Consider the following 26,580-nt stretch of genomic DNA (forward strand, 5'->3'; position numbering starts at 1 on the left):
GATAGTTTGTCTTTTGTTGAATAAATGATAGACTTCTAATTTAAATACTCAACATATTGTTTCATACATTTCCTCGAAATTACTTGACACACATAAGTAAATACATCAAAATACCTCAAAACCTAATCAAACAACTGTATTAGACATGCCAATGTCTATTTCTATTGTTTATTGTATATTATCACCTTTCTTAAAGCTTTAATCTGTCATAAACAAGTATTGACTATTGTCAATCAGATCAAAAACTAATTCCCATGCTCGAGACAATTGAACCAATACAAGTATAACAATTCAATATGCGGATGCGTATTTAATTTAATTAAAATAAAACATCATTTACAAAACAACAAATGCAATGTTGTTTTAAATGAGTTGCGTTGTCCAAAATCATACGTGTTCCAAATCTCTCCGTCCCTCTTTCCGTTGTGTTCATCTGCAAAATAGTTAAGATATATTAGGAAATGAAAACAAGTTATACTAATGCAAAAGTACACAATCATCGCTTCAGTAAATAACGATTGCATTCGTGTTAAACTAGAATATTTATTAATTTCAGTAAAGGTTTTTTAAATAAAAAAATCAACATACTCTATGGATTTTGTTTTTTATTCTGACTCCGCATTTTACGGATGGCAAATACTTGAGTATAAATGCATTGAAAAAAACATTAAATGTATCTTTAAACATACCACTTTTACTTTATTTTTTATATCCGCTGTTGCTCCATCCGTGGCCCCATCCGTCATTGTAGTGGCCTCCACCGTAGCTGCTTCCACCACCACCACCGTAGCTGCTACCACCACCACCACCACCGTAGTTGCTGCCACCCTTTCTGCTGCCGCCGCCTCCTGAACCGCCCCCGCCGACGCCGCCAAACCCACCGGAACCACCGAACAAGACATTTATGATGATGATGAAAACAAACACTGAAACGGGAAAAGATCGGAGACTCAATTTTATAATATATTCATTAACCCATTTATGCCTAGCGGTTAGAAAAAAAGCTTTGGAAAACAGCGTAGACCCAGATGAGACGACGCGTGGTGCGGCGTCTCATCAAGGTCTGCGCTGTTTGCTTAAATGAATTTCTGTAACAAATATTCTACATACAGAAATAAATATACATGTAGACTACTAGACATCCCTAATTTTGGAAATAAATTGATCCAATTTAGAAGGATGGGATAGTCCACTAGGCATAAATGGGTAAATTTTCAGACGGCTTAAATTTAATTTACAAATATAACAAACTTGATTTGATATTCAAGCTTTCAAAACGAACTATATTAATTCTTCGTATATCATATACAAACCTGCAAAAACAATTTAATTATTTTTATAAAATAGTATAAACATTGATGGTGTTCAGTAAACCATTTATTGCTGTAATCGCATCAATGGTGATTCTGTCATCAAACACTAATATATTCATGTTCGCATCATTAGACACTGACGTGGGAAGAAAACAAAACACATTGCACAAACTCAATGCTTGTCAGAATAATGAACATGGATCAAACTGGTACAACCAAATATATGTTAACGATTCGCTGAGTAAAAAAATATCAAACATACATATTGAGCGTATTAACCAGATGGATGTCATCGCCCAACACACTGGAACATTGATGAAAAAAGATCGAATTTTAAAACACAGGGTCCACTATGCTTAAATGCCTTCTTTAGTCCCTCTTTACAAATGATCTAATAAATGATGTAGGAATTTAAGTAGAAATTGCATTTAAAAAGTCTTATAACACATGTGTACACGGAGGGTTCTGAAATACGCTTAACTGCTTAACCCATTTATGCCTAGCGTCTAGAAAAAAGGCCTTTGCAAAAGCGTAGACCCAGATGAGACGCCGCATGGTGCGGCGTCTCATCAGGGTCTGCGCTGTTTGCTTAAATGAATTTCTGTAAGAAATATTCTAAATATAGACATAAATATACTAGACATCCCTAATTTTGGGTTAAGGCATACAAATTAGTTTCAGGTATCAAATGACATAGGTGTATTTTAAAATTGGACAAACCATATAAAATAAACATATACATGTGTAAAAAATAAACACATGTTCACTCCTGTACTTACGAAAGATGAGGATTCCAAATATTCCACCCATTCCTCCGCCGCCAGCACCGCCTGCAGCACCGCCCCCGTACCCGATGGCACCGGGGTAGCCATAGGAGCCAATCCCATGGCCTCCCCCGTAGAGGCTAGCCATATCGTAGTAGGCGTCAATGGCGGTTGCCATGAGCACCGTACTGATCACACACAGACATCCGATCAAAAAAACCCTCATGGCTGTATCTTCTCTGTATATCCAAGTGTCCTGAAAAAAATGTTTGCAATTTGAATGTTTTGATAAATATGACTTTGCCCTTGTGATAAAATATATTAACTTTAAAGTCAATAACAGACCATTTTAAACACCATACATTTGTTTTAAATTTTCACCTCAATTATGTAATTTGTGATAACTTAATGTTTGTTTCTGGTGTTTAAATTACAATAACATAATGTTGTTTCTATCATTCGAACATGGAACGTTAAAAGTATGTTATACTCACGATCTGGATATCTTTCCTGCTGTGCACCTTCCAAATTGCCAACGCAGAATGCCCGTTAAATAGTCAGTCGTATGTTTCAATCCCAACAAGATATCCGACGCCTAGAGCGCTATTCGGTTTCAAATAACATTCCGTCTCCATCCTTTACCTGATTGATCTTATACAAACCTGATTTATCTTATACAAACCTGATTGATCTTATACGTGTGTGGCTGCTACACAAGGAGGCGTACAACTACGTCATCAATATATGTTTTTTACCATATCCGTCCGTCAACTTGTACATGGTCATACGCATAAATAATAATCAGAATATACCAAACGTCGACTAGTACATTGATGTAGAGTCGAACTTTTTTTTATATGCGAAATGTAACGTAAGACAAACGCATGACTGTAATTAGTAACATTTCTGTATTTTTTAATTGTGACTGTCAATGTATGTTTATGCTTCAGAATCAAGTTTTTGAGAAATACATACATTATCTTTGTTATTGGACGACATAACCTTACATTAAAGTTGAAAAATGTCTAGACAAGACATTTTACTTTCATCTCCCTTACATGACGACACAAAGGGGTTGTTTTGGTGCAACATAACACGGGATGTCTGTCTCGAATTCGCGCGACACTAACTACAAAACGCATTTACATCGTCCGGGGGCCATGTGACTGACACTCGGCAGAGGTTTGGGACCGAATGTTCAGGAAAAAATCAAAAATGGCTGTCCTTTATTATGTACAATATATATAAGATAGTTTTGTAATTATTCATTGTAACGTGTGTTATCTACATTAAGCTATTATTTCTATGAAAAACTGCCTCATATGTGCAAATCTTATCAGACTTATGTAAACCACGTTTTGCAAAAAACACAAAAAGTCAATATATGAATCCTTACTATGCTATCATGTTACTCATAAAGAGTGTTGTGCAAAATAAACGTACATAATATCTACCATTAATATAAAAATAAATCCGTTTGCAACAAAGAGATGCTTAAGAATATGAGTGTTATCATATATAATTAAGATAATCGTTATCATATTTGCTAAAGATTGTGCGTCCTACTCTTGATATAATAGTACCTGTATCTATTCAGCTTAAAAACACAAGTAGCCTTTACAGATTGAAAAAACGAACAAAAACTTCTTTCAACAATATATTCTTCATATGGCAGACGTGTGTATTATTATAAAAAAAAACAACAAGGCATGTTAACAAGGAAATGGTTCAATAATACAAATATCTTATTATGGGCATAATATTATGGGCATCTAACAGTTTAAAGGTGTCTATCGCAACCGTTGTTTATTTTTGGTGTTTTCACTTCATATATAGCTACACTTATATTTGTTAATGCAGCATCAACATACTAAAACACTATCAACCGTACTTTCGTTTGACAACTGATCACGCATGTAGGATGTGAACCTAAATTTAGTTTTACTGCAGATTCGTTCATACGACACGGTAGCAAGATGAGTTGCAGATAATTGGTCAGTTACTACATTTTAACTTACTCTTTTTGACCTGTTAATTCTTTTCAGCTCAATTCAACAGTGAAAAATGCCCATAATAGCACTTTAATGTAGTGATGTATTGACATAAATGCAATGATCTAAGTGATATATCCAAGGGTTCTGACTGAAACAAAATTGTAGAACCAACCCCATTCATTTTTATGTCCTACTCTTTTAAAATATGTTACCCCCTTCCATGTGTATGCCTGTCTTAAAACGTGCTCCATAATTTCCCCCATTATGCTATGTCGATTTTCTCGTAAATACACACGCAATCAATGGGCTTTTATTGGCTTTTGACGATTTAAAAGAATAGCATACAGTATCAATTGATTAAAACATCGTATTATTATAATACGGAATATACATCATGGAGTATATGCTAAACGATTTATTACATATTAGAACTTAGGTGGACAAAGAACACTGCAGTCTTGTGCAAAATACAAAGTTTAACTTTTTAAAGTCTTATGTAAATTAAGTATTGATGCACATGCACAAAGAAGAACATTTAATTCATAATTTTCCTAATCAAGTTATTTGTTCCGAATCATACTGTAAGGGTCTGAATTTATTCACCCATTTATGCATAGTGTCTAGAAAAAAGGCCTTGGCAAACAGCGTAGACCCAGATGAGACGGCGCATGATGCGGCGTCTCATCAGGGTAAGCGCTGTTTGCTTAAAGGAATTTATGTAAGAAATATTCTAAATATAGAAATAAATACATGTATACTAGACATCCCTAATTTTGGAAATACATTGATTCAATCCAGAAGGATGGGAGAGTTCACTCGGCATAAATGGCTTAGTGAGAACATCTCAGCTTAAGGCGACCCCTGATGTGTTGAAATGAAGTTATTTTTTCGTCTTATCTTAAAAATAAACATTTCAAGTATATAAATGCCATATTAAATTATGAATGGACATTAAACATAAAACAATGTTCTTCTGTTGCTGCTAATAATGATGATATTATTATTATTATTATTATTATTACTATATTATTATTATTATTATTATTATTACTTTTATTATTATTATTATTATTATTATTATTATTATTATTATTATTATTATTATTATCATTATTATTATCATTATTATCAATAATATCATACATATTCATAAAAAGTTTTAAACAATAATCTTTATAATTGCAACATATGTTTGATTTCGCATGCTTATGATTTTTTTTTAAATATCATTTTGATGGATTTAAAAAGTATGATGCAGTAGCTTATTACCCCATATACACTATTAAAAAATATCAAACTTTAACGACGTCCTTCCATAACAATTGATGTGTCGGCATGTTTTTTTTAATGGCTTTTAAATTATTTAAAGCAAACCTGTGTATCAAGAAATTAAGATTGGGCATATTCAGTTTATGTATAATCATTCAAGTTAATAAAAGCATAAACATGTAATCAAATGCATTGATAAGGGTAATTACTGTGTTCATATTAATCGCGGCGTTTATAACATTTTATTTACACGTGTACATCTTTGCGCCTGCTACAATTTGTATCGAAATAGCCAAGTCGCTCATTATTCTGTGTTTATAGTTTATATACAAATGTGAATGGTACGTAAGCAACGAGTATAATCAACTAATTACTTCATTGTGCATTTAATTATAAGAGAGCAGAGTTGTTAATGTCACAACAACGATAACATCTCAATTATGTATAAATTCATCAAGTTACATGTATATGGTACCACATTGATACTATATAAGTGACCTGCGCGCGATTTATTTACCGGTTATTGAAATCGAGTTACCCGGGAAAGACTATTTTGTCTATTTAATATAAGACGTTTACTTCAATACTCAAAATATTAGTTGATTAATCAGCGGCAAAATTGAGAGCGTGGTCGATTAATCACGGCGATTCCATGTATAACAAGCGTTCAGTATGTATGAATATTTCGTTTCATTTACACAGTTGTCCCTGTTTAAATATATGCTTCCTCCTTTTGATACAATTTGAAACAAGAATGGTCAAAACTATTGTTGTTAAAACATACATAAATAATTGAATTTAAAGGGGCCTTTTTTACGTTTTGGTTAATTGACAAAATTATCATTTTTTATTTCAGAATCGCAAATTTTCGTTGTAGTTATGATATTTGTGAGGAAACAGTAACACTAACATTTACCGTGCTCTAAAATACCCATTATATGCATCTTTTAAGGATTTAAAAACATGAACATTATAAAGCGTTGCGACGCGAAACGATTGAATAATTTGGTGAGTTCTGCTGTTGTCGTTATATTGTGTGATGCTACGAGGATTGCTTATAAAGTATAAAATACACCACTTTTGGTATGAGAACGGATGGCCGAGAGGTCTTTAAAGAAGCGATAGACTTTTACTCCAGGGGTCCGCGGTTCGAGCCCAGTTAAGGGTTACTTTTTTCTTTCTTAAATTTTAATCTTGTTCTTTACTTGAGCTGTTAAGTTCCAATGTTTACATTTATGAATATATAGCATTTTATGATAAACTTCAATACATGCCAAAATCTGTGAAAAAGCCCCTTTAAACGGACTGTATAACTATTACATGACGTCTATTATTTTGTAATAATCATTTCGATGTTTGAACAAAACGATGCATCAGCCCAGTACTAATGAATATTTAAAAAAAATAAGCTAATGCAATCTTTTTCGTGATCTACTGCTTGTAACCAACTCGTACTAAACTAGTTTGGAAGTTGGAAAAGCAGCCATTACTTGACACTTAAATGTGCATCAATTCATGCATATGTGTCTTGTTCTGTGAAATTGGGCAAAATGCAAGTGTGCAAAGTGTCGTCCCAGATTAGGGACGACACTTTCCGCTTTAATGATATTTTTCATTTAAAAGAAGTACCTTTTTACCGAAAATCCAGTTTAAGCGGAAAGTGTCGTCCCTGATTAGCCTGTGCGGACTGCATAGGCTAATCTGGGACGACACTGTACGCATATGCATTTTGCCCAAATTTCACAAAACACAACACATATATATAACCGCACAAGCATTGCGATTGCTGCAGAGCGACAAGAAAAATGCGATCGGTTGCACCTTGGCTTAGCTCAATACCTTGATCAAACCATAAGATACAGTGATGGTCCTTTAACTAATTATTCATCCCTGTTCCATTCAACCGTTGTGTACATATCTTTCTATAAGATTGAAATTCTCATCAAGGCCAATGTGTACTTTTATTTGGAAAATCATATATATTTATATGTTAAAATAAACAAAGTGCTTCTAAAATAAGCGAGTTTCAATGTCCATAGATCATGAAATCAAGTACAAAAAATTACACAGGTAAAAAATAAGTACAGTCGAAAACCCGATGGCTCGAACTCGCTTGGCTCGATTTTCCGGTTGGCTCGAACTCACATCAAAGCACCAATTTTCTATATGTATGAACGCTTCAGACATGTTTGTGTAATGTTATTTTATTTTTACAGTCTTAAAAACACGTTTTCGAAACACTTTCCCAATAAATTATCTTTATAGAAGGGCCTACTCATTTAATACCTTTTTATTACTTTAACACATGTATTTCAAAACACATTATGTGTCATTAAAACATTTTTATATGAATATCTTTCATTCCTGAAAATGAATGTACCGTTAATTTGTGTTATTTTAAATTTTTCTACTTTGTTGTTTTGACAAATTATATTAGAATGGCAAAACTAGAGCGCATTGTTGTCACAAATATATATGCATATAAATTAAACGACTGATTGTAAGATGTTACCATTGCATATCTACCTTAACAATAAGGTTTCAGGTTGCATATATTTCTATTAGCTTTGTATATATTTGATCGCATTTAGTGTATTGTTGTTGCCTTTAGACCGTAAGACGTATACATGAACAAGCTCAACCACCCGAGTGGATGTTTCGTTGTCACCGCTTAATGTTCCACTAACTGATGTGAAATCGGCAGCATTCATCGTCTATATCGACGGACAATTTATTGCCTAAACGTTTTAAAAGTCAATTTGCTTATTTATGTTATTGGAATAAATATGTCTTTGGTTCAATAATTATCTTTAATAGAAAAAGAAACCAATGAACAACAAAACATATTGTGGGATGCTCTTATTTAATATGGATAAATAAAGTCACATAGTATTGCAGACGTTTGTTCTTTTTTCCATCAATCGTGTTGCATGGTTGTCACGAATCTGACCTGCAAAGATAAAATTGAACTATTTTTACAACAGAACAAAGTAACAACAAAACAAAAACAGCATAATGTCGATTCATTTTATACCGGCAAATATATGTATAAACACGTAGCTTCCATACGTGTACGCATAACACGCACATATGTATTAATCATGTTACCATTTAACCGTTATAAATATGATCTTTGGAGACTATAATGCGTTTATTATGCGTTAATAAAGTACTTTAACCAGTTACCACTGTCTAGTAATTGTTCTTGTTGTTCTTTCCGCCTCGATTGCCGCCTCCGATACCACCGCCGAACAGAAGGTTGATTATGATGATAAATACAAACACTGCAAGACAAAATATATACATATATAAATCATGCATACACACAAGAAGAGTTTGTTGATTCATATCCGTTACCTTTTTAGAAAAAAAAGATAAAAAACAAGCAGTTGTCCACAAAGTATTTATCATATTTGAATTGCGTGTAGGAATTGTTATAATGCTAATATCAAGGGAAAATAGAATAGAAGCCTATAATACTGAGAAATAGAGCTTGATTTCTACAACTTTTGAATTCACCTTACGAATTTGTTTATGACAATATATAGGCAAAATTTTAAGAAACTACACAGGCATAATACAGCCTATACAGACACAGCAACAAACCAGTCTTTACATCACAACATTGCAATAAAAGAAATCAAGCACTTACAGAAAATAAGGATGCCAAAGATGCCCCCGAATCCGCCACCGCCGCCGCTTTGTGCCCCGTATCCATAGCTACCGTATCCAACGCCGGTATAAGCCGGATAAGCACCATACATTGCCGTGGAAGAAACCATGGCAATCACGCTCAACACGCACATACATCCCAGCACGAATATTTTCATGTTTGTCCTTTATCGATTGCTATAAAAGAACGTAAATATAGTATATAATAATACACGCGTTTATACAATAGTAAGAGGGTTTCATAATTATAAATAATCGAAGGTTTACCAAACGCTAAGATTAAATGTATAATAAATATCCGAAGAAGAACTAAATTGTTTATTTTTTATTAACCATTATAAATAGTGTTATTATAAATTGCTTACATTAATCCGCGAAATTCGAATTGTATTCATTTAGTGATTATACGAATTCATGCTTTATAACAATTGTTGCTTTATATAAAAAAAAATGTTTTCACAAATAATTCATAGAAACAACACGATGTATACTCACTTTTCCACTTAAAATGACAGACTAGTTGTAACTGAGTATTTAAATACTCGAGAAAGGCGCCACGCCGTTTGACAAACATATAAACGGTTTGTTTATGTCCCGGTAATTGTTTTTCAATTCGAGGAAAGTCAATCAATCGAGAACATCAATAAATACTTCGAGGCCAATGAAATTATCAGAAAACTTGTTTGAAGTGTGACGGCCTAGTCGCCATATCCCTTTAGGTTTCCTTGTCATGTAAACAAATAAGGAGAGGAAGACCAAGTACCAATTGAATGTTGCCGTATATTCAATACGAAAGATTTATGACTGTAGCACTTCGTGATATTAACTTATCAGAACGTGTAAGCGTCATTTACGTCCAAATCATATGTGCATTCTTTTCTTTTGATAGACACGGCGCGTCTAATCTATTTCTGTTGAAACTTGATTGATAAAACAATGTGATTTCTAATGAATCACAGAATTGGCAACATTACACATGCGATCCTTATTTTGGTGTTTATCATACAAAACGGGAATGTTTTTTATTGCCGCGTATATTGTCTTAGATATTAAACAAAATTCGAGCTTGTCTTTAGTGCAGCATACTATAAAAGTATATCGTCTCATTATGGACTCATCGAAAGTTTGCTAATAAAAAACCATCCAAGAAACATTAAACGAATAGGGTGATTAAAATTTAAATTTTTAATTACAAAACACAAATTACCACACTGTTTTTAATTGGAAGAACCATAGTCAAGGTTATGTAAAAATGATTCAGACCGCTAAAAGTGTTTTACAAATGCTACGCTGTGCCAGAATTGTTCATTGACTTGCCTCAGTTTTGGAAGCGTCCATTATGATATAATAAACTGCTTTGATTTATGTTTAATTAGTTTTGATATGGATGCTGATGCAGATCCAAAGAATACGAAATAAGGGCACACCTTTGATTTGAAAAACTAATAGTCGATATATACTAAAATTTCAAATGACCAAGGGGCATGTAATCTTAAAGCATTAACCATGTTAGACCAAACAATCTGAGACTCCAATTTTAATGTAAAATGTCGCACATTAGCGCAAGTGAAGAAATAATAAGATAACATTTACATGGTGGATAACATTCTGTTTGTAATTTGGTATCAAACACATGCTTACCAGATAGTGAAATACGATACACGTAAACAACATACTATTGCCTTTAGCAAAACATATGACTAAAGGAGAATATGTTTTTCGCAAAGCGATTTCCAATTAATACATACATTCCTTATCAATCATTGGCTGTATAAATGTTGTTATTTCGAGAATATATCCCACAACTTCCGATCGCAAAACATGGTATATGTATATGTGTTTTATATAATTAAGACACGTGGCGCCAATGGACGGATCGACATTTAGAGGATGGTATTTCCTGTGCTTTATTGGTTTTAGTTCAATCAAATATATACAGCATACGCTAGGGTATAACTTCTTAGTCATTTACTACACGTTTCCGCATGAACGTATATCTTCATTTCTATAACGAATGTTTAACTACATATAAGGACTAAGTGTATGTCTTATTCATGTATAGTTCCGGTTTGTAATTCAACAAAACATCTTAATGAAAAAAATCTTGATTTTTTATTTGAATCTTTGAAATGCATTTTATGTACACATCAGTCTTAAATGGGAACATTTTAGCACAAACTGAATATGCCAAATTGCGCAGATATAACACGTTATTTTTTTATAAAGATTTGCACATATAACTACTTAAATACAATTTCATAAAATTTTAATGTTGGGAAATCTGATAACGTAATAATTAGTGTCTTGTGGCAAACATTAAACACTGTTAAAATATAGGAATGAAAAACACATGGGGTGTATTTTTCGTTACTGTTATAACAAATCATGCCTATTTTCTAATTGGACATTGATTTCACAATCGCCAGCCCAAGTTGCATGCGAGGCGTTGTTTTGATATGATGGTCATTTTTGTTAATTTATTTCGAAATCCCATCATGCACATATACTGCAGTTTTGGTCTGGGCACGAACAGAAATAATCCACAAACCTCAACAGTCAACTATGACCCCGAAATTCAAGCGATAAACATGACTGTTACACGCGACATGTCCTCTTGAGGTGATAGCCATTTGTTGTAAATTTATTCAAAAAAAAATTCCCATAATCCTCGCCTAGGTTATAAGCCGGACACAAACAAGGGCAGGGGTAATATTACATGTCCTTATGCCATTATGCGGTTGTGTGTGTGTTCAGTGTGGTGTGGTATGTGTGTGTGTGTGTGTGTGGTGCATTAAATTCTTAAACATGGATTGACCATTTCGTATATAACATTTCTCCCATATTGATAGAAAGTCATGTTCTTAAAACACAGTATAATTTATGTTCGACAACCGAAAGCTATTTTAGTATGAAAACCTGTAAGACTTACTTCCTTTAAATATGACAAACTAATCATAGCGCTATACTATATTGCAGATAATCCTATTCGCATACGCCATTGTAGGCACGTACAAGTTGTTTCCCTTGCAACATAGTGCACATAGTTAAGCCTAATTTCAATTTGTCCAGCCCATGTCTTCGAGAAAAGTCCTGGTGTTTAAGATTCATATATAACATTTCTCCCTTATTAATAGAAAGTCATGTTCCAGATACAACATAATAATAGTTTAACAACCGACAGTTATTTTAGTATGAGTCAATCTAATACTTAATTCCCTTGAAGATAACAAACGTATAATAGCGTTATACTATAATGCAGATAATCGTATTCGCATACGCCATTGTAGGCACGTACAAGTTGTGTCCCTTGCTACATAGTACACATAGTTAAGCCTAGTTTGAATATGTGGAGTCCGTGTCTTCGAGTAAACTCCTTGTGTTAAAGATTCATGGACACATAAATGTCATGGTTTGAGAACAATATTGTTCGTTAACAAACTCTCATCACGACGACTTAACCAGTGAAAATATTGAAGAAAACAAATGGAATCTGGTTAAAGGTAGATTTGTTTTATCAAAATAAATAAATATGATAATGTTGTGTTTTATTCATATGACTGGTTCAATCGGATTTATTTTAAAGCACGACTTGACCTCAAATAACGGTTCATTATGAATGAAAAACTTGTAGTAAATCATAACATCTGAATAAATGACACGAATAAAATCTCATTAAAATGATTAGATTATATTTTATTATTTGTGTTCACAGTACGTGACCTTTCATTTATGGCAACTGACCACAAACTCATTTATAATAAAATATGGTAATTTTCAACATGTGACAGTTCATTTAGTGAAACCATTTAAGGCACTTCTTCTTTAGAATATTGCACTCTAAGATTGTCTCGTAACTACGAGCGGCAGTAAAAAACGTTCGTGAAAATGACAATTTACATTATAAAATATATACCAGTCTCGTAAAACCTTATGTGCAAAATTCCTAGTGATTATAACATTATTTAACATACTGTTTCGCAATTGTCTATACACATGTTAGATACCGTGGCGAACTTCTGTATATTTTCGTGACTTTAACGTTGTATTTGTGAACGTTTTTTTTTTAAAGTATTCGCCGATATTATTAAACCACTTCTTCTGCCTAGTTACAGTCTTTAACTGGGTCTTTGCATACAAAGACTCTTGCACCGACCCGACTGATGATTGGGCTTCCACACGCAGTTCCGGTATGTTCCAGAAACGCCTTGAATGCAGAAATGTCATTCTCTTACGGAACACATCGAAATCGACAGGTGCCCAATATGTTCAGGGCATTGGATTGGGCATTCAAAACGAATACAATTAAGAATCATCAATGATGTAGACTAATAGATCTGTGCATTTTACTTGAGTAAAATGAAAAAATAGTTTTGAGACTATTTGAACTACTTTGTCACACAATTTGTGTTTATTGTATGCTACCTAAAGGGCTTCTGTTGACGTCATCTTTCTGCCTTCACCAAACAGAAGGACGCCTCTCGAATTTTTTTTTCGCTATTGTTTCACCTAGGGCGTCATTAGTTTAAATTTGCATACTATTTAAGTAAGAATAACGTCATGACAACTTTTACACAGACAAAATATTTTAATGTCTGTTAGATCTACTATTTAAGCCGGTGAATGTTTTTGTTTTCATAGTGAAAATAAATTTATTACACATGTATCAATATATAAGAAACGAAATAAAATTGCGGACACCGAATTAAAACAAAATTGTATGGTTCCAATTTCGGTTCATCTGAAATGTTCGAGTGAAATTTTACATATTTAATATTCGGGATATGAAAGGGACGAATAAATAAAGTTTTGGAAAAGACTGAATATAGTGAACTAGTGATACGTTATAAAATTACTGAAGTAACATAAGTCGAGTCGCAAACAAAGATATTCTCCACAAGCGGGACAAAGAAATGGTTAATGACTATTGACGAACAGCATCGTCCAAGGTATCATAACCATCCAAAAAAATTTCACAATGGCGACCTATGTAAAAGACCGAGCCAGTCCGATTGAGATAACTCGATTTTTCAGTTAAACCCCTTTTGCATTCGCCACTGCGTAGGAGATTGCTCGTCATTGATAACATTCTCCTAGCAGAGTTGTCGTTCGTGTTTCAACATTCAACAATGGCCGCCCCCATGAGAGTCTCGATTCAAAACTTTCTTACTGCATAAGTTGGCTTGTTTCGCTATTTAGAAGCTGTCATTTAGGATATATGAATTATTTATTCACTAAATCTCCGCTTATGACAACAATAGTTGGAATTCGAAGGATATATACTCGATGTGAATGAAGGACTTTCTGGATCGTAACAGCTTGACACGGCAAAACTGGCATACTGGTATTTTTAGTTATCAATATAAGTCACATTGTGCTTTATAAATTGTATTCGAGCATTTTGCGACTTATTGAATGACTATGATACCCGATATCAACATTTCATCGGGGATTTGCAGATCACCAAGCTGTCCTGAAATTCAACATTGATTTCAAACTCTTAACTGGTTGGTACTCTTTCTTAGTGTTAGTACTTTTTATCATTTTAAAGTTAAATGAACTGTGTCACAGTAAAAGAGACATTAAGGCGATTGTGGCCATTTTGGATCTAGATCAGCCTGCAGTCGCTTGAAAGCTGTTTGCTTAAAAGCGTTTTTTCTGACAATAACAAATAATTTAATTGGATACTGATTTGACTGCGCTTTTCCTGAGACCTGGCTAAAATAATAGAATTGTCATTAATCAAATTATTTATTTCGAACATTAATCAATTGTTTTTCTTGTCCCTTGGGATCAATGACTCCAGCACTTTCCTGTTGAGAATTGAATACTGCTAAAGGCGATGCTAGGGGGCGTGAGAGATGTTGCACCTTCCAGTATCGCTCGATTGTTCATTGTCGGCTTGGGTACTACGTACATGTACCCCGGGTACTCTTAAGTATACTTACATGTATCCCGGGTACGGTAAATATATTAAAATGTACCCGGGAAATTTAACCCTAAATCAGTCGTTGTCGACTATTTTTTTGTAATAATTATATATACACATTTATGTCAATTTTCTGTAGAATGGCCTCTATATTATCGGAACACATACTCAAAAAGCATGTTGATGCAGTGTTTTTTGAAGAGAAGTGTGTTTAAGATAATCGGTTGCGCGTTTTACGACATCGGATTTTGGGCGCGAATACAACTAGGGTACAGTCTAATATGGACCGAGTACAATTACGTTTATTTACAGTACCTGGGGTACATGTAAGTATACTTAGAGTACCCAGGGTACATGTAAGTATACTTAAGAGTACCCGGGGTACATGTAAGTAGTACCAGAGCCGACAATGACCAATCAAGCTCCAGTATTCCTCATGAACCGACTAAAAAAACCGAGTCGGCAATATTTGACTTAATTTTTGGTTTGGTTGCTCTCGAGGGATCGAAAATTTCAGAATCTTCCTAAAAGCCCTACGGGTTTGATCCCCAGAAGCCACATTGAAAACTAGCATACTTTGTTATCTAATAGGCTGCTAAACCTGATATACAATGATAATGTGAATTTTCTCTCACATGATGTTCATCAGTCATATTATATAAAAACTTACAGCAGCAGTAAACAACTGGACAATAATTAATGAACGCATCTTTCATTTGTCTTTGACACTTTGATTTTGACATGGCCTCGATTTAAATATGTGACTGGACTTTACCAGCACTCTTGTAACAGAGCTAAAATTTAAATGTACCATTGAAGATCACCTAAATACAGATTTGCTATTATAGACGTGTGCAAAGTTTTAAGGGTGTGACAAGTAAGCAAAAATTGGTCATTACCCAGAGGCCACAACTGATCTATGACTGTATTTAAACAAGAAAAATCAGTGCCTGATTTAGATTTCCTTAGATAGTTCAATAAAAACTAATTTCATAAGCCTGGTAACAGTTTAACGGTTATGCTACCAATATGTCACACCAGGGCCTTGATTTTGAAATCTAGGACATGCATGGTCATTTCTTCATGAATTCAGGACACAAAATTGTATTTTAAGTCCTTAATTGACCTAGTTATAGCTCTCAGATTATTATAAGCTCAATCAGTATATTTATATCATTATTTATGCTTTGTGTATTGTAAACATATTCACAATCATGCAGTTACATGATAGCAATAAATAATATCAAAGCTACCCATACTATAAAGGTCATTGACAAAGCCTATGGTCAAAATGTGAACACATTGAGTGTAATCGCCCTCTCGTGCCAGCAAAAATAACACGTTGACAGGTTGTCATTTTTGACAGTTCTACTTTCACTTTCATTTTGTGATATCAAACTATTAACAATTATGTGGCTGAGAAAAATATCGCCATTGCTTTTTATGCCCCCGGTAGGGTGGCCTATATCAGTTGAACTGTCAGTCAGTCAGTCAGTCAGTCAGTGTGTCAGTCTGTCCGTCCGTCCGAAAACTTTAATTGCCATAAATTTTTTAATATGGAACATAGCAACTTGATATTTTGCATACATGTGCATCTCATGGAGCTGCACTTTTTTAGTTGTGAAAGGTGAAGGTGAAGGTCATCCGTTAAGGTCAAATGTCAAATATAAAGCGTCTGTCTGTCTGTCTGTCCGAAAACTTTAACATTGGCCATAACTTTTTCAATATTGGCGTGCATGCGTATCTCATAGAGCTGCACATATTGATTGGTGAAAGGTCAAGGTCATCCTTCAAGGTCAAGGTCAGAGGTCAAATTTTGCAATATTGAAGATAGCAACTCCATATTCGGCATGCATGTGTATGTCATGGAGCTGCACATTTTGAGTGGTGAAAGGTCAAGGTCATCCTTCAAGGTCAAAGGTAAAATATATGGCTTCAAAGCTGCGCAGCAGGGGGCATTGTGTTTCACAAACACAGCTCTTGTTTAATATATTTTCTGCACATTTCTTCAAAAAACTTACACTTATACACGATTTTCTTCGTTAAGTCAATCATTCCTGACAGACTTGTGGACATATTTCGCTTACATTTTGACGCGCGTTGGTAGGACCGCATTACCGCTTCCGAAATGTGTATTCATACTATTGCCTTCGAGGAACTTATCTGATGTTTGACGGAAAGGGCCGAAAATGTGCGAGTGTGGGTCAAGTTCCCCACAGGTCCTACTTTCCCGTTCCCCCAATTTTTTTTCCGTACCTAAAATGTTTCGTACCCAATTTTTTTCGTACCCAAATTTTTTTTCATACCCTTTTTTTTTTCATCCCACATTTTTTTTTCGTACCCCAATTTTTTTCGGTCCCATTTTTTTTGTTCCCATTTTTTTTGTTCCCATTTTTTTTGTTCCCAAATATTTTTCGTACCCAAATTTGTTTTCATACCCAAATTGTTTTCGCAAAATTTTTGTACCAAATTTTTTTTCGTACCAACATACACAATTGTGGTGATTGTGGTGATGTAGATAAACTTAACTTGATGCTTTTATATCCATCCTCTCAAAAGCATCGTCACACCAGTACGGTCAGTACTTTGATTTTTTGGTAACCACTTTCTAATAAAAAAAATATTGATGTTATTGTGTTAACATGTTATTTGAGTTAAAAAAAATAACTCGTGCTTCACAAAATAATAATTCAACAATGTTCTGTATCTCTATCTTCCTGATTGGCCAGATTCAAGCAGCAAAAAATGCTTTAATTGTCGCTTATTTAGGGCAATGGACTAATTTGACTCAATGCACACTTAGCGAACTAGACTTGTATGTTTTGTTGATTATTTAGGTAATTTGACTTATTAAAAATGAGGATCATTGAGAAAAAGGGACAGGCATGAATTATTGCTCATTAAGGGAAGTGGACTAATATGTGTTGTTGCTCATTGAGAGAAGTGCATTAACTTGGCTAATGGTTCATCTTGGCACGTAGAATGATGTGGCTGTGGGTCTTGGTTACAACTGCACTGATAACATTGTTGCTCATCCAGATATCAGGGCTGAAAGGATAACGCATTGTGACCACTCGATTAATAACCCTAGATACCAATTGTGACCAAAAGACAATAGCTCATTAAGGCAGCTTGACTAGCACAAATTCTGCGACTAGATTTGTAATACCAGCGAATCTTTTTGACCATCTAGAATGATATACTTTGTAGTTAATTGTGATATCTGGACTGATACGAATTATGGCCCAAAGTAACAAACTCGACATTAAACACGTGTCGCACATCGATCAGAGTGTGGCTCATTGTATCAGATGGAGTGATCTGAATTGGGGCTAATTGTCTTACCTGGTATATAAATAATTATTGTGAATTAGTTTGCAACCGATTAACTAACATCTTGGTTCATTGACTTCCAAGACATTTTTTAGCTCTACTGGCCGAAGGCCTGATGTCATGGCGTGGTTTCCGTCGTCCGTCCGTGCGTGCGTTAGACTGTTTCTTGTTTACGCGATAAAGTCCACAGTTTTCATCCGATTCTTTTCAAACTTGTTCAGTGTCTTTATATTAACGAGGACTCGAACCTTATTGAAAATAGTTTAGATCAGAGTAAAAAGTTCAGAATTATCTCCCCCTGAATTTGAGAAAATTGTGAAATAAGGCTTGTTTACGCAATAAAATCAACAGTTTTCATCCAATTCTTTTCAAACTTGTTCCGTGTCTTTATATTAATGAGGAGTCGAACCCTTTTGATAATGGGTTACATCAGAGTAAAAAGTCCAGAAATAACTCCTCTTGAATTTGAGAAAATTGTGAAAAAGGCTTGTTTACGCAATAAAGTCCACAGTTTTCATCCAATCATTTCCCAACTTGCACAGTGTCTTTACCTGAATGACGAGTCAAACCCTATTGAAAATGAGCAATATCGGAGTAATAAGTCCAGAATTATCTCCCCTTGAATTTTATAAAAAAATGAAAATCTTTAACATTGCCATAACTTTTGCAATATTAAAGATAGCATCTTCATATTTGGCATGCATGTGTATCTCATGGAGCTGTACATTTTGAGTGGTGAAAGGTCAAGGTCATCCTTCAAGGTAAAAAACAATCAAAGCGGCGCAGAAGGGGACATTGTGTTTCCGACAAACATATTTCTTGTTTGTTTACATTTAAAGTTCTATCCTTTTGAAACTTTAACAGATGTTTTATATCATCAAGGGCCAGAACCCCTTGATAGTGAAGAAAATTTGTCCAACTTATTGTTGAAAAGGAGCCATTTGAAGTTTAAATTTTACGTTTCTTCTTGTTTATGCGTAAATTTCCCATTTTGGGTCTGTTTATTTAAAACTTACTCAAATTGTTCATACTATCAAGGGCTTGAGCCCTATTAATTCCAGCCAGTAGAGCGATTCAGGCCCTCATAAGCCTCTTGTTTCGTTTCAGTGTGCATTTGCACCTTTTTTTTCCAATTCAGTGTTTGATTCTTGACATTTTATTGCAGTATCTAACGATAAGTTTAGCAAAACAATCTAGGTTTTATGTGTAAACTTTAGTTGATATATAATTGTGTTATTAGTATGTTTGATATTTTGATATAAGTTTTAAAAGAGAGGAGGATAACTTGGAAGTGCTTAATTACAAATGATACAATGTGAGCTTCTGAGTTACCTCCCCTTCAATAAGTTTTAAATAATTAATATGTCTGTGATGTTAAGATTTACTAGTCACCTGTTACTCAATATTGAGAGGCAGTAATGATTGTGTTTTATGTTTTTAAAGTATTGGTATATCTGTAATTGCATGCAACCATTGCTGATGAGACTATAATAAACTATATACATTTGACAAAAACAATGGCTGGTAATTTTAATAAGACAACAATACTTAAAGGAACGTGGTTCATTCGAGCAAGATTTGAACTCAGTCTAGATAGTGTTAGGATTAACCCTTTTAATGCGGGAACCGAATTTTGAGGGCCTTTGAAAACAGTTTGGATCCTGATGAGACGCCACAGAACGTGGTGTCTCATCAGGATCCAAACTGTTTGCTATTCTGATAGTATTCTTTGAAAAAAATCGAAGAAACTGCTTATTTTATAAATTCAGCAGACGACATTTTAGCAGAAGACAATTTTCCCAGCTTGCAAAGGGTTAAAAATCTGACCAAGTTTCATCAAGTTTGGGTTATATATGTAGTTTCTTAAGTGGTTGAATTTTTTCTAAGATTTGACATGGTCACCTTTTTAAATCGAAATTAAAACAGCTTCCAACTTGGCCTAGAGAATGTAAATATGAATATCTTGTTCATATATCATGTCCACATTTCTTTAATAGTGAGTCATAAACGTGGCATCTATAGTGGTAACAATGTTTTTGTAAGATTTGACCAGTTGAACCAGTTTTGGACGCCAGATTAACCAGATTTCAATTTGGTCAAGATATTGTAAAAATAAATAATCTGATTCTGCAAGCTTAAGTCGAAACCATAGACTTAAAAGTAGAAACAATCTGAAAGAAGACAGTGCACAATGTACGACGCTGGAAAAAGTCTGATCAAAGTAGCTTAAATTTAGAACTTTTTGCACATGTGAGCCTATACAAACTGACGCAAATCGAGATACATATCACGTCACACTGTACAGGAAGCAAGCTCCAGTAAAAGACCTGCTTGAGTAAATAGTTCAAACACTTAAATTACAAGAATAACAAAATAATGAAACGCTGAATCATTTAATACCGTTAATATAATTTTTAATAAACTATTGATACATAACAGTCCCATGACATCAACAATTTGATACATAAATAAAACAATTATACAAATATTGCACATATGTTAAAAACAGAACAACAAATAATAGTTTTAAGTCATTCAGCTGTGTAGTCACGCAAAAATTGGTTGAAACGCCTTTTCTCCACAAGTTAGATTTAATATCATACAATTGGATTTCATTTTACACAAAAAGTGTTCTATAACTTGGATTATTACTTGTTGTTTATTATAATAAAAAACAAGTAAATGCTACATAACAATAACATTGAGATGCTCAAGTTTTAGAAGAACAAGTAATTCATACATTTGCACTGTTTAAAACAGGTATACATTGTGCATAAGCTTTTCGTAATCTCAAAGATTCACTGTTTATCTATGGAAATGTTATAACAATATTCCATTCAACAGAACAACAACACAAACCATTTAACAAACACATTTGAAATGCAAAAAGTGTGTGCAAATGTGATATTTGGCATAACAAAAGAATTGCTGAACAGTTTCATGTTGGAATGTATACACCAATACTTAAATGTTACATTCTAGGACATTATCTAGAAGTTGAAAACCCCCACCGCACCCGCTAGTCTGGCAAACTGGCTTGAATGCTGAGCAGTTATAAACACTTGCCGCTATAAATAAAAGCAAATGAAAATTATATTCAATTTCAAATTATTTTTTTACAAATTAAACAGGCTACTTATAAACAATAATTATAACATAATTTAGACACTTTTGTACAAGTAATGCAAGAAAAATAAATGTTTAACATAACTATTAATTTATTCAATTAATTACAAATGTATGAAATAAATAGTCACAATTTTATTTGAAGCATGATGTAAATTCCTAGAGCATAAACGCTACAGCTAAGGTTTTATTTAATTGAAGAATTTTATTTTCATAATGACAAACTAGAATTTACAAATTTCATATGTTTCCTAAATTATATTTCAAGTACTTTTCATAATAAACAATATAGGAAAGATAATAATTAAACATGTAAAGCAATACATAGTTCGATATATATCTCTAAATATAAGTTGTAGAATAAGGTGAGATCATGTTGTAATAATAAATTGTATTATTTTAACTAAGATCTAATAAAACAGCACAATATCATGCATACCCCTGACTCTGCCTTCAACACCTCAACGTTGGAGCCAAAGCGAGTCTGTGCTATCTCGCCACCCCATGTTAGAACAGTGCTCGCCTGAAACCATAATATTACAGCTTTGAAGGAGGATGAACCTTTCAAAACTTAAACTTTCACATGAGGTGATAAATGACCCAGGTATCACTTTGACACTTTCTTTAGAGATTTAACATGAGGTTTCCTGAGCCCCTCTAACCACTTTGACACTTTTTTTGGAGCTTTTACATTGGGTAACTGAAGCCCCTCTAACCACTTTGACACTTTCTTAAGAGCTTTTACATTGGGTTATTGAAGCCCCTCTAACCACTTTGACACTTTCTTTAGAGCTTTTACATGGGGTTATTGAAGCCCCTCTAACCACTTTGACACTTTCTTTAGAGCTTTTACATGGGGTTATTATAGCCCCTCTAACCACTTTGACACTTTCTTTAGAGCTTTTACATGGGGTTATTGAAGCCCCTCTAACCACTTTGACACTTTCTTTAGAGCTTTTACATGGGGTTATTGAAGCCCCTCTAACCACTTTCACACTTTCTTTAGAGCTTTTACATGGGGTTATTGAAGCCCCTCTAACCACTTTGACACTTTCTTTAGAGCTTTTACATGGGGTTATTGAAGCCCCTCTAACCACTTTGACACTTTATTTAGAGCTTTTACATGGGGTTATTGAAGCCCCCTCTAACCACTTTGACACTTTTTTAGAGCTTTTACATTGGGTAACTGAAGCCCCTCTAACCACTTTGACACTTTTTTAGTGCTTTTACATTGGGTAACTGAAGCCCCTCTAACCACTTTGACACTTTCTTTAGAGCTTTTACATTGGGTTATTGAAGCCCCTCTAACCACTTTGACACTTTCTTTAGAGCTTTTACATTGGGTTATTGAAGCCCCTCTAACCACTTTGACACTTTCTTTAGAGCTTTTACATTGGGTTATTGAAGCCCCTCTAACCACTTTGACACTTTCTTTAGAGCTTTTACATTGGGTTATTGAAGCCCCTCTAACCACTTTGACACTTTCTTTAGAGCTTTTGCATGGGGTTATTGAAGCCCCTCTAACCACTTTGACACTTTCTTTAGAGCTTTTACATGGGGTTATTGAAGCCCCTCTAACCACTTTGACACTTTCTTTAGAGCTTTTACATTGGGTTATTGAAGCCCCTCTAACCACTTTGACACTTTCTTTAGAGCTTTTACATTGGGTTATTGAAGCCCCTCTAACCACTTTGACACTTTCTTTAGAGCTTTTACATGGGGTTATTGAAGCCCCCTTTAACCACTTTGACACTTTCTTTAGAGCTTTTACATGGGGTTATTGAAGCCCCTCTAACCACTTTGACACTTTCTTTAGAGCTTTTACATGGGGTTATTGAAGCCCCTCTAACTACTTTGACACTTTCTTTAGAGCTTTTGCATGGGGTTATTGAAGCCCCCTCTAACCACTTTGACACTTTCTTTAGTTTTAAAATAAGGTGGTTAATTTCCTTGACATATCACTTTGACAAATTATTTAGAGATTTTACATGACACCTTGAGATTGATAACCCCACAAACCACATTGAGAAATAATTTAGATATTTACAACGACATAGTAAATGCCCCCAAATTCCACTTTTACACTTTCTTTAGAGCTTTAACATAAGGTATTGAAGCCCCCACAAACCTGTTTGACACATTCTTTAGAGCTTTATCATTTGGTTATTGAATCCCCCCCACAAACCTGTTTGACACATTCTTTAGAGCTTTAACATGAGGTTATTGAATCCCCCCACAAACTGTTTGAAACATTTTTTAGAGCTTTAACATGAGGGTATTGAAGCCCCCACAAACCCATTTGACTCATTCTTTAGAGCTTTAAAATGAGGTAATTGAAGCCCCCACAAACCTGTTTGACACATTTTTTAGAGCTTTAACACAAGTTTATTAATTCCCCAACATACTGCTTTGACACATTGTTTAGAGCTTTGATATGATGATTTTTTAATATAACATTATATCAATGAATTTATTTTATTAATATTTATTAAAAAACAACAACACTAGATCAATCTCTTTAAAAGTATCTAATTCCACTTTTTTCCTACACCCTTGAGTGAAATTATAATGAATGAATGCACAGAAGCTTACCTGTTTGCCCGGACATGGCTTCACTAGCTCCCCCTTGCATTGCTCCAGTGCTGGATCATACGGGAAGTTTGTTCCGCCGTTGTATATGTAGACCTGACCTTGGTCAGCTATGGGATATGTGTATAAATATAGAACTTGGTGAAGTGTAAATGAGTTCATCATTTTTTGTTACTGTTGCATACTGATACCATGTTTTACCTCATATCACATTTATAAGTAATGTAACTTAAAACTTAAAGCATTTCCGTACAAATTGTCATTTAAAGAAATTACATTAATTTGCTTGGCTTTAAAGAAAGCTATTTGGATTGGCTTTCAAGAAAGCTTTTTACATTATACATGTATCATCAATATAAAACTAGATGCAATACAAAAATGAATGCAACACTGTGTGAAACAATTACATTTGTCAGTGTTTAATTGCTTTCACGGGAGGGCTTTTGTCCACCCCCATTTTTTCATGGGAGGGTTTTTGTCCGCCCCCGTTTTTTCATGGGAGAGTTTTTGTCTGCGCCCTATGAAAATTACAGGAGGGTTTTTGTCCGGATGGGATTTTCTCCGTATGCCATACAAAACAGGACGGTTTAACCTACCGCCATAGAACTCCTCGGAGATGTCCTGGGACCGAAGTGGTGCTGTCACGATCAAATCATCAAGTCCATCTCCTGAGACATCAAAAAACTGAAACAGGCAATATCAGAAAGTTTAAAGTGTTTGCAGTTAAACAACTATTTGTTTATTTCACTGTCAGATTGTATATTTTTTTCATGGTACATGTAGGTCAAATCTGCAGTGTTTAAAGATCAAACCATATACTTTCACTCGAACAAAGGGAAGGAAATAATCTGATATTCACTGGTAAGCATTCACTTGCATTTGTTTTCACTTATTCACGGCCTTATATTAAAATTATTTGACAAGTTGATTATGACCAACCCACAGAGCAGACTCAACCTGAAATATATGAGCAGTGTTCTGAGAAAACTGGGCTTACTGCATGTGCGTTAAGTGTCATCCTAGATTAGCCTGTGCAGTCTGCACAGGCTTATCAGGGACGACACTTTCCGCTTTTATAGTATTTTTCGTTTAAAGGAAGTCTCTTGTACACTATAATCCAAAGTAATGTCCCTGATTAGCCTGTGCAGACTGCACAGGCTAATCTAGGATGACACTTAACGCACATGCAGTAAGCCCAGTTTTCTCAGAACGTGACTCATATTTATGTCAGTTGTGATTTTGTTTTAAGTATATGTTGTCAAAAAAGGTTGACTCCAAAAATGTACATGCTGGACTGTAAATAAATCCCAGTATATTGCTCAACATTTACTTAAGTTATTCAAATTGACATTTAGGTAAAGGAAAGTGTTTGTTTAGGCAAACAAATGCAATTTTGTTAACTAAGATAACAAAAAATAACAATTTAAATACCCTGATTTTAGTTCCAAATCTTTCAAAACGTCGATCCCCATCGATTGTTTGATTCAGCTGAACAGGAATAAATCCATCGGTTGTATTGAACAAGAAAACATTTCCAGCTTGCTCGAAGTATGTCTGTTTTGCCAATATTCTACCATCAATGTCCATGCCAACATTTGAGACTGCAATAACCTAAAACCAACCATAAACATGCAGTTAAGAATCTTCTAGAATTAAAAATATAAATATAGGATAATCAAGGGCTATATTAACAAGGGCTGTTTGTAAAATATGCATGCCCCCCATATGGGCTGTCAGTTGTAGTGGCAGCCATTGTGTGAATACGTTTATTGTCACTGTGATCTTGACCTTTGACCTAGTGACCTGAAAATCAATAGGGGTCATCTGCCAGACATGATCAATGTACATGTGTACCTATGGAGTTTGATGATCCTAGGCCTATTAGTATTCTTGAGACATCATCCGGAAATCATTTTACTGTGTCAAGTCACCCTGACCTTGACCTAGTGACCTGAAATCAATAGGGGTCATCTGTGAGTCATGATCAATGAAACTATGAAGTTTCATGATCCTAGGCGTAATTATTATTGAGTTATCATCAAGAAACCATTTTACTCTTTCGAGTCACTGTGACCTTGACCTTTGACCTAGTGACCTGAGAATTAATAGGGGTCACCTGCGAGGCATGATCAATGTACCTATGAAGTTACATGATCCTAGGCGTAAGCATTCTTGAGTTATCATCCGGAAACCAATTTTCTATTTCAAGTCACTGTGACCTTGACCTTTGACCTAATGACCTCAAAATCATTAGGGGTCATCTGCGAGTCATGATCAATGTACCTATGAATTTTCATAATCCTAGGCGTAAGCGTTCTTGAGTTATCATCCGGAAACCATTTTACTACTTCGAGTCACTGTGACCATGACCTTTGACCTAGTGACCTCAAAATCAATAGGGTTCATCTGCGAGTCATGATCAATGTACCTATGAAGTTATCATCCAGAAACCATCTGGTGCACAGACAGACATATGGACGGACATACGGACTGACGAACATGTGCAAAATAATATACCCCCTCTTCTTCGAAGGGGCGCATAAAAATAATTTACAAACAAATCTATAGCATTTGGAATAGTTTCCAATGATAAC

At 34.4% G+C, this 26,580-nt stretch overlaps 2 protein-coding genes and 1 long non-coding RNA gene across 5 annotated transcripts in view; all 3 read right to left on the reverse strand.

Annotated features, from left to right (window-relative positions):
* Window positions 1-297: 297 nt before the first annotated feature.
* On the reverse strand, window positions 298-2,441 carry LOC127846650 (uncharacterized). 2 transcript variants are annotated; one of them, XM_052378087.1, is made up of 3 exons: window positions 2,093-2,441; window positions 699-926; window positions 298-433 (listed from the first exon to the last, which is right to left on the reverse strand). In XM_052378087.1, exons 1-2 carry the CDS (start codon window positions 2,301-2,303, stop codon window positions 700-702), a joined length of 438 nt encoding a protein of 145 aa, XP_052234047.1. In that variant the 5' UTR covers window positions 2,304-2,441; the 3' UTR covers window positions 298-433; window position 699. The 2 variants fall into 2 exon arrangements, with proteins under 2 accessions (XP_052234047.1, XP_052234046.1); XM_052378086.1 differs by having other exon boundaries at window positions 690-926.
* Window positions 2,442-8,184: 5,743 nt separating this feature from the next.
* LOC127843871 (uncharacterized) lies at window positions 8,185-12,021 on the reverse strand. The gene is made up of 4 exons (XR_008032392.1): window positions 11,942-12,021; window positions 8,993-9,189; window positions 8,527-8,624; window positions 8,185-8,290 (listed from the first exon to the last, which is right to left on the reverse strand). It is a non-coding gene; the product is annotated as an uncharacterized LOC127843871 (long non-coding RNA).
* An 8,629-nt stretch (window positions 12,022-20,650) lies between these two features.
* The window catches only part of LOC127843817 (phosphatidylinositol-glycan-specific phospholipase D-like), a 58,444-nt gene continuing 52,514 nt past the window's right edge, over window positions 20,651-26,580 (reverse strand). For both annotated transcript variants that reach the window (XM_052373650.1, XM_052373651.1), the window contains exons 20-24: window positions 25,418-25,597; window positions 24,583-24,670; window positions 23,990-24,096; window positions 21,837-21,920; window positions 20,651-21,339 (exon numbers count right to left, since the gene is read on the reverse strand). In XM_052373650.1, the coding sequence (XP_052229610.1) occupies window positions 21,262-21,339; window positions 21,837-21,920; window positions 23,990-24,096; window positions 24,583-24,670; window positions 25,418-25,597 (537 nt within the window). In that variant the 3' untranslated portion in view covers window positions 20,651-21,261. The remainder of the gene's footprint in view (window positions 21,340-21,836; window positions 21,921-23,989; window positions 24,097-24,582; window positions 24,671-25,417; window positions 25,598-26,580) is intronic.

This window comes from Dreissena polymorpha, chromosome 9 (assembly GCF_020536995.1).
Source record: "Dreissena polymorpha isolate Duluth1 chromosome 9, UMN_Dpol_1.0, whole genome shotgun sequence".
NCBI lineage: Eukaryota > Metazoa > Mollusca > Bivalvia > Myida > Dreissenidae > Dreissena > Dreissena polymorpha.

Bases quoted from the DNA above. Each gene is read 5' to 3' on its own strand.
- LOC127846650 (XM_052378087.1), bottom strand. From the start codon at position 2,303: ATGAGGGTTTTTTTGATCGGATGTCTGTGTGTGATCAGTACGGTGCTC. The intron at 927-2,092 runs GTAAGTACAGGA...TTCCCGTTTCAG, and splicing joins ATTTGGAATCCTCATCTTTC to TGTTTGTTTTCATCATCATC.